This window comes from Haliotis asinina, chromosome 4, assembly GCF_037392515.1.
Source record: "Haliotis asinina isolate JCU_RB_2024 chromosome 4, JCU_Hal_asi_v2, whole genome shotgun sequence".
Lineage (NCBI taxonomy): Eukaryota > Metazoa > Mollusca > Gastropoda > Lepetellida > Haliotidae > Haliotis > Haliotis asinina.
The window spans coordinates 52,757,741-52,767,368 of record NC_090283.1 but is presented as its reverse complement, the minus strand read 5'-3'; the positions used below and the strand labels follow the sequence as shown (position 1 = coordinate 52,767,368).

General features: G+C 39.6%; 1 protein-coding gene across 1 annotated transcript; it reads left to right on the top strand.

Annotated features, from left to right (window-relative positions):
• Positions 1-1,926: 1,926 nt before the first annotated feature.
• On the top strand, positions 1,927-6,777 carry LOC137280992 (DNA-directed RNA polymerase subunit beta-like). The gene is made up of 3 exons (XM_067812161.1): positions 1,927-1,966; positions 5,967-6,145; positions 6,202-6,777. The coding sequence occupies exons 1-3, from the start codon at positions 1,927-1,929 to the stop codon at positions 6,775-6,777; spliced, it is 795 nt and encodes a 264-aa protein (XP_067668262.1).
• Positions 6,778-9,628: the final 2,851 nt, after the last annotated feature.

The following is a 9,628-nucleotide window of genomic DNA, read 5'->3' as shown; positions in this document are numbered from 1 at the left end:
GAGAATTGTTTGAGAAATCTTCCAGTCAGTAAATGGGTCAGTTAATGCCCAGATGACCTCTCACATAGAGATTTCATCTTCCAAGATTGACGTGACTTTGGATGCAGGTAGTGTCATATTGACACGTCACGTTTCTCCCGAGACAGCGGCGTGATTTGAAAAGACCTCTTGAGTTTTCCGTGAAGCAGCACAGGGAAGACCGCTCTTCTCTCGTGTCATATTAAGTATGTTTTAATTCAATTATTTTGGAAGGATATCGATCTTGTCCATGTCCTTGACCCGTGTAAGGTCAACTATTCATATCAGTTTTGTTTACGTCCTTCTTCCTGGGTTTGTTTAGTGTGGAGTTTCACAGTTCATCGCAGTAAATAAAGCCAAGCAGTCAGCGTCAAAAACAGGTTTTTGGTATACCTTTGAGAAGATTAGCATAAGTTCATTCCGGAGCTACACATTTCTTCTCACATTGTGACGTTGCTTTTAGGAAGACGCTCTGTCCTTTAAGATTCGATTGCGATGCTATGATTCCCTATGGTCCACAGAACGTCCATGGATCCATAGCATTGGCAACAGACCTGTGAAGATCCGGGTAAGAATTTGTCTTCGGCAACCTTTGCTAGTCGTTAGAGGCAACTAACGGGATCGGGCGGTCAGGATCGCTTACTTGCTTGATACATGTCATCGTATCGAATTGCGTAGATCGTAGATGTTGACGTTGATCACTGGGTTGTCTGGTCGAGACTCGATGGTCGCCCTATATTTGGAATATTACCGGAATATGACAGTGCTAAACAACAAACAAACATAATGACTGCGGACGTTGTAGACGGTAAGCCTGAAGTGATGTTCTTTAATCAGAATAAAACGCATACTGTTTGAAGGCATGCAAGACGATATGTTGTAAAATAGCGTTGTTGCAATTGCCCTTGGATCCGATGTGGATTGGTAACATTAGTGGTGTTTGTCCTCGGTATATGTTTGCAGAAACCAAGAGAATCAGTCAGTGGGTTTATGTCTAAGCCATGTATATTGAAATATTTTATGACTGGTAATTTCTAAACGCCTCCAGCTGTAACAGTCCAGCCCAGATGGTAAATACCTGAACCAGACAGGTCTGTGACTGACACCGCTAACATTGCTCCTAGCAGGGATACAATGACGTACATCAACCAAATCAGCCAACTTTACCACGTGATCTTGTCTCAGGGGGCAGGTACTGATTACTGAAAACCAGTTCTGATCGGGAGATGATATTGAAACTTAAGATGGTCTTGTTAATTCTGTGATCTCGGTTTCCCTCCTTTAATTTGAATGATTAAATTTTGACACTTGTCCCCGACAGATATATTTTGGAATACAGACATTAACAATTTGAAATATATTGTCCCCGCCTACATCTAATAAAAGTGCCCTTTGCATCTTACACTTGGTTCTATTAGGAGTAGAAATAAGTGCTAAATAAAATTCTTATCTACAGCTGTCATTCTGGTGATGCTCCACAATATATGTATGACCTGCTCACGAGATATACGTCACAAATAGCTCTCCGATTTGAATCCAAACTCGTCTTCCATCAAATAAAACTGCGAAATATGCCTCTCTGTCTTTCTCGTTCGCCACAGGTTCAAATCCTCTTCCTCAACAACTGAGGTACTCCACGAGTCTCGCCTTAACATCCATCTGTTTCAGGCCCATTTTCAAGATTAACTTTTCCGCTGTGATTGTGAGCTTCGTCTTTCACAACTGCTGTCTGTGTACTATCTATGGCGTAATCCATCATGATCTCCCACTGATATCTCTGTCTGTACGTCATGGATGATGGAACTGGAAGATGGACATGGGTGTCTTCAGGGATTGGTCTTTGCGTCAGGTAACAATGACTGCGTCCATCCATGCGAAGTAAGACGTCCAGACAAATTGGTACACATGATGCCGAGTGGTGAAGACAGGGAAGAGGGGGTGTCCTGGGGTACGTAACGTAACCTCCTACCTGATTAGCAGAAGGAAATATTGTAATCGTCTGGAGGCGAATAATTGTCATTTGTCTGAAATGCTTTATGCCAGACAATATCAGAAAAAATGTAAATTGGAAACAAAGCCCTCCCTGTGGTTACAAGCGTGTGTTGTCCTATTGATCATTATCATTCTCTAACTTCATAAGACGTCTGATATATGAGACTGACCATGGATTATACTGCAAAGGATGCTACGGTGTGCGTGTGCGTGCGTGTGCGTGTGTGTATGTGTGCGTACGTTATGAATATAGTTGTTTGCTTTGTTCTCTTAAGCCACCTTCTTCAGCATTTCACCTATGTGACGACAACTTTTTAGATAACCCAGTCTAGATGAGGCAATCCAGTGATCGATGTTGTCAGCGACGTCCATTACAGTCGGGATAGGCTAAGACACAGTGAACCAAATGACAGAAATCTCAGCACCTAATCAGTTATGTCGTCTCTTACGACCCTCATACATGCAGTAGGCTTGCAGAAGACCTATTCTCAAGTTTGTTGTTTAACCTCGCTTTCAGCAATATTCCTTCTCTATGGCAAAGGCCTGAAGATAATGGAGCCTGGACCAGACTATCAAGTGATCAACAGCATGAGCATATATCTACGCAGTTCGGATGCAATATTCCAGCTCTATGGCAGCGGTCTGTAGATAATCGAGCCTGGACCAGACTACCAAGTGAGCAACAGCATGAGCATATATCTACGCAACTTGGAAGCGTGTCAATTACGCCAAGTAGCATAACAGTTCGATCCCTCTGTTCGCCTTTTAGCATTGGTTGCTGAAGATCAATTCTGACCCATATCTTCCAGGGTCAGTACAATTCAGTGCAATAAACAGCGAGTGGTACAATGAAACTGTCAGCTACAAAATGTTTTGGCATGTACATGACATGATCGATTGCATAAGACGAAACTGACTAAGATTACGGATTAGGAAATGAGTAGATACAAGTACATATATAAGGTATTTCCAATGAACACCCAAATGATTTGTAGATAGAACCCCGCATCTTTCAGTTTGATATCACTCTGCAGTCAGATATTGAAAAGCGCCCAATTCTAAAGTGAGTTTATTTTCCCAGTGGGCTATTAGTTTCCCAATGAATATTGATTAGTCTGGATTTTATATCAACAATTGTTGACATATAAATGAATATATAAGATATACAATTTGTGTTTTTAAATTTCATATTGTCCTACTATAGGTTAGATATTACACTGTTTAATATGAAACCGAGCGATTGTACTCAGAACTGGTTAAACTCTGAGCTAAAGGTGACGATACAAGATAGATGAAGTCTTTGATTGACATTTAGAAGTAATACACATACAGGGGAAATATATGGATGTGAAGTACTTTGATCATGATATTCGGGACATGACACTATGGGCCACAAATCTGATTGGCTTCCGTGTGATCATTTTCTTCTATCGGTAGTTTTACCCCCAACAATACCCTTTGCTCTTCACGTGTCTTTCGTCTGTATTTACCCTCACCGGACAAGTGTTATAAAATAGCCTAGTGGTGAAAGCGTTAGCTCGTTAAGCCGAAGACCCATGTTCGATTTCCCACATAATCACAATGTGTGAAGCCGATTTCTGGTGTCCCCCGCCGTGATATTGACGGAATACAGTTGAAAGAGGCGTAAAACTAAATTCACTCACTCCTGTGTCTAATATCATATGTCTCTTTGTGGTCGAAGTAATATATTCGCGGTATCTTCCCATTATGACTATTAATGAATACACACACGCACACGCACACGCACACGCACACGCACACAATTACCCATGTAAGTAGCTGAATAAATACTGTATGAGTTATAACTGTTTAAAATAATTGCATGCGGAACGTATGTATACGTTGATGAGTAGTCATAATGTGAGTAGTCATAATGTAAGTAGTCATAATGTGAGTAGTCATAATGTGAGTAGTCATAATGTGAGTAGTCATAATTAGAAGATAACGGTTAAACAATCTACCTGATGGAGGGGAGAGAGAGCTAGAATATAAAAACCACCCGACTGGAACAGATTGTATATAGGTTGGGTAGTCAAACTGTATTCGTAATGGGAATGAACCATTTTTATTTGGGCATCTTTGAAATATAATATCTGTGTGTAACATGTGAAACTCATGTTAACTTTTCGCACAAATATTGTTCGTGTTGCATTCATTGGAACAATTACAGAGTCATTTGTCGTTTAACGACATTGGTCATCTTTCTTTCGCTCGTTTCAGCTATCCAGTTTACACAGTTATAGTGAAATCCAAATCATTTAACGTCTTTCATACCTTTACGATCGTCTGGAAATATGAAAGGGATGGTACTTTATGGATAACAACCTGTTTAGGCTTTCGCTCGTCACGGCGATGTCCCGGGTTCGATTCCCTACATGGTACAGTGTGTAAAGCATATTTCCAGTGTTCTCACTCTTTACTCCAAAGTAAATAGCATGCATGTTCAGTTAATAATTGACCAGAACTTCCTGGCAGTATGATAATATTTGACATTGTGTTCGATTCCAAGAAGTTAGACTCGCTATTTCATATTCTGCGAAAGAAGTGGATCACAAATACTTTATCACAGTTGCCACATAATCACCTAGGTTTACCATCCTTTTGATTTCGTGTGTCACGAAACTTAATCACCTGAACGACTGGTGCCTAAGATATTCACGTGATCGACTGAGAAACAAAGCTCATGGAGACATATATTTGTGACCATGGTCCTTAACGATAACAGAATACACAAGCAAGCTTCGATGGATCTTAAAGCTGCCCAAACTGGTGATTAGGTTTTTCATCAGGGACAAAAGAGGCGGTGGTTGCTGATGAAGATTTAGCAAAGGGAAACATGTTGTTTTGCGTAGCACGTGCCCTGCACGGATTGTAAGGCCAGCTTGTGACAAATTGTTTCTTTGTACTAACGGTGTTTGGTAGCTGTTTTCATCATACGACCATGATTTTGTCCCAAACATGTTTTCATAACCTTTCTATGCAACTGTGTTTCTCAAGACTAGTGCGTATTTTTGTAATGCACGAATGTTATTTTTGGTAAAGAAATGTTACATTTTGCCGAAATCCCCTGTGAAAAAAATGTATGCTTGCAGAGAAAATTATCATTCGTTTTTGGAGAGACAGCTGAATGTAAGTATATTTCAGGAACACATGTTGGGGGACATATGTCCGTAACATCGTTTTGTTGTGCCGTTTGTATGACAGGTAATTTTGTTGTGTTTTTAAGTTTGTTTGTTTATTCTGTTGCTGTTTTGTCTACATCCTTTCGGTAATTTATAAATTTTGGGTCGTGGCTAACACGAACATGCACATTTACACACCTCATACATACATGTCTACTTCAACATTCTGACTGGAATGATAACCGTTGTATAAGTCATATTAATCAACGAGTTACATAGTCATTTTAAAACCATGATATGCCATAGGTCTTTCACTATGGTTCAATGCTAAAAATATGCAAGATAGTTGCTCGTTTATTTTCATAAAATACGCATGTGCCGGCTAAAAGACGTCTATATTAAGTTTTCAGCTGTCTCTCGGTATCGAAAAAATTCTTGATCAAATTTATTCAAACTATTACATAACGCAGTTAATATAGAGGTTCGTTTTCGATGTTTATGCCGTCATTCTGCCAGATCGGTTTTGTTGGTACATTTGCATCAGTCTCTTCATCAGTTAACTGACTCTTACATGTGACGTATTTTCCGCAATAGAGTAACACGTCAGTCCAAATGTCGTTCTTTTGTAAGAACGGGTACATACTTGTGGTCATACACAGATATCGTCAACTAAAGGTACTTTGCCATCATTCTCATTATGTCATGTTCCTTGTAATCATTGATCGACCATTGTTTAAACAATTCCATTCAGTCTATCATCATCATGATCATCATCATCATAAACGATGTAATCTTTCATCCGTTTTGCTAAAGCTACAATATATACCACCAAAATCATCACCATCATCATCAACAACACCTTCACCGTCATCAACATCATCATCAACACCTTCACCGTCATCACCATCATCATCAACAACACCTTCACCGTCATCACCATCATCATCAACACCTTCACCGTCACCACCATCATCATCAACAAGACCTTCACCGTCATCACCATCATCATCAACAACACCTTCACCGTCATCACAACATCATCAACAAGACCTTCACCGTCATCACCAACATCATCAACAACACCTTCACCGTCATCAACATCATCATCAACACCTTCACCGTCATCACCATCATCAACAACACCTTCACCGTCATCACCATCATCATCAACAACACCTTCACCGTCATCAACATCATCATCAACACCTTCACCGTCATCACCATCATCAACCTTCACCGTCATCACCATCATCATCATCAACACCTTCACCGTCACCACCATCATCATCAACAAGACCTTCACCGTCATCACCATCATCATCAACAACACCTTCACCGTCATCACAACATCATCAACAAGACCTTCACCGTCATCACCAACATCATCAACAACACCTTCACCGTCATCAACATCATCATCAACACCTTCACCGTCATCACCATCATCAACAACACCTTCACCGTCATCACCATCATCATCAACAACACCTTCACCGTCATCAACATCATCATCAACAACACCTTCACCGTCATCACCATCATCATCAACAACAACTTCACCATCATCAACATCATCATCATCTCTAATCCCTTAGTAGAAATATCTTTTGCTCCTATCTTTTGAAACATTAACAGGTTCTTACCCTTATCAATGATTTGGACGCGTTTGCATTTTTCAATCACGCTTTGTCTTGTTTCCATTCTGATTGGTCAAGCGGAGGTTTTAAATAGAATTAATCACCTGCAATCGAAACCGTTGATTTCACGCCTACAGAAATTTGGCATTTAAAGAAACGAAACATTTCACAACGACTGTCAAAAGTCATAAAGTACTCAGCTGTGATATTGAAGAATTCCTCTTTATAATCAGTTTAAAAGGTTTCCTGTTTCTTAATGATGCCTCATTTCAACAGAGCATTGACACAAGAAGCCACCGCAAATCACCAGTATGTGTTCGATATCAGAACAACGGTTTATCAAACACCCATTTCGAAACTCAAACGATTACATAACACACACATTAATGATTGTATCATGGCGCTTTAGTCTCAAATAGCCTACATCTCTATTCGCCTACGTCTCCAATCGCCGACAGGAAGAAAGCTGACTAATTAGGATGAAAAACTGCTCCATTACTCTTATAATGAACCCGTCTGACCGTCTGACCATTGTGATCTTGATTGTTGTTATAAGATTATTTAGAGGAGTAGGAAGACAGGTATATCCAATATGAACTGCATTATTATTTAGAGGTAAAGCATTGGCGAATGAACATTCTTCTTTTAGCAGTGATTATTTTATTATAAATGACCAAACATGTCAAATTGTAAGCAACTTCTTTTTTCAAGAGATACATGTTTGTTTGGTCGCAAAAGTTTTACATGATTTGTATTATCACTTTTTATCTCACTTTTGATCTGGTGAAAGTTTGGTTTAACGTCTTTTCTGCTGATAAAGTAAATATTCTTCTTTACTATTAGGCAGATAATGTTCAGAGAGTTGTTATTTTTGCCTTCAAAATCAAATGATCTAATATTTTCTAATGTTAGTTCGATTTGTCCTTCGCCCAATATCCCGAGCCAAGAGGACATTTCGATCCACATCCCCTTTACCAAACTACACTCAAACAGTAGATGCCATACAAACTCTCGTGCTTGTTTACAAAATGTTCATATTGGTGATTCTCTAATTTGAATCTTGTATAAATTAGTATTACTTGTTAAAACATTCTACGCAATCTTGTATTTAGAATATTTCAAATGTACACTCTGTATACATCTATTGGGCATTAAATGTCTGTATCGCAATCATTCTGGGGAATCGTCTTCCTAATATGTCTTCCAATAAAGACATTAAATATCTTATAATGTCAATAAATAAAGTAATTTTATACCTCTGTATACCTCTTTTTGGTCTTTCAAATAGAAGAGTCCAGTTTCAGATCACAGGGGCGACTCTCATTTATCATTGCGTAATCTGTGGTCAACAGACCAGGAGGTGTTGTTTTAAGAATGTAGGTGAATAGAGAACAACCCGTGATAGCCACCTAAGACTAGATGCCTGAGATCATGAGACTATCGACGTCTCGGAATGTATGTCCTGCTCCTTCATCAGGTGAATAAACCTGGGAAGCAGAGAGCGTAAGGGGACCGAAAGTAGGCCCGGCATCTCGCGAGACCTTAGTACGCCGTCTGACAACACAACCAGTGCCAGAACTGCTTTTTTAATGTACACTTCTCACCGAAAATCCTGTACCGGAAATAAACTGGGCCACGTCTCGCACATCGCGAGTGCCAGCTTAGAACCGGAAGTAGCGACTTACAGGCCCAACAAAAGCATGTCTGGAAACGAACTTAGTATGATATCAAAACCGGCTCTTAACGAGGGATGCCAGGAGTGATTGGTGCTAACTGAAGTCGGGAGTAAACCCAGGCGAAAGTTTTCATATTACTGATAGGTGACAAGCCACTGATTGTTGATTCAACATTGATTAAAAATGGAATTTAAGTGCCAAGTTTTGAATACCATATAATGGTTAAAAACTTATTAGAATACGACATAAGGACAAAATATACGAAGCACTATGTGATCTATCAAATGAGCACATTTAAAAAAAAATTAAAAATATGACTGTGAAGTTTGCAGTTTAAACATGTCAAATGAAACTGAACTAAAACGTCGTTCATGCATGGTCTTTCAGTAGACACGACCAGACACGCGGTACAAAAGCTGTCCAGTTGGTGATAAATGGAGAAAAGGACCTCTATCTGAAGATGTCACATCGTATTATAAAATACACATAATTTCTATAAAGACGACGGAGTGAGTGAGTTTAGTTTTACGTCGCTTTCAGCAATATTTCAGCAATATCAGGGGATGAACCAGAAATGGGGTCCACGCAATGTGCCCATGTGAGGCATCGAACCCGGGTCTTCGGCGTGACGAGTGAACGCTTTTACCACTAAGCTACCCCCACCATCCCAGATAAACAATGTGCTGATTGGTGGGTGTTGATGGGGCTAACACCAACGATAGAAGTAAATGATCTCACGGAAGCAAACCAAATGTGTGACTCTCAGTGTCATGTTCCGAATATTTCAGAACTTGACAGTCATTGATTTCCTCTATATGTGTATCAGTTCCAAATGTTATGCAAAGACTTCGTCTTCACGCTGATTGAGAAATGTGCAGTGTAGCCAGCACCACAGAGTTCAACCAATTGGGACTACAAACGCTCGGTGTCATAGCAGAGTATGCGGTATTTAGTCTTCAGCATGAAACATGAAATTTCCAAGCACAGATGTTATGTTTTATTTATATGTGCGAAGAGGTATTGATTGAAAATCCAGATTGGTGCTTCCTGTAGTATTGAGTATTCATTTGGAGACCAATAGTCCAATGGGAAAATTACTTTAATGCATCAGAAATAGACGCTTTTCAATACCTGGGTATAATTTGATATAAAAAAGGTACTT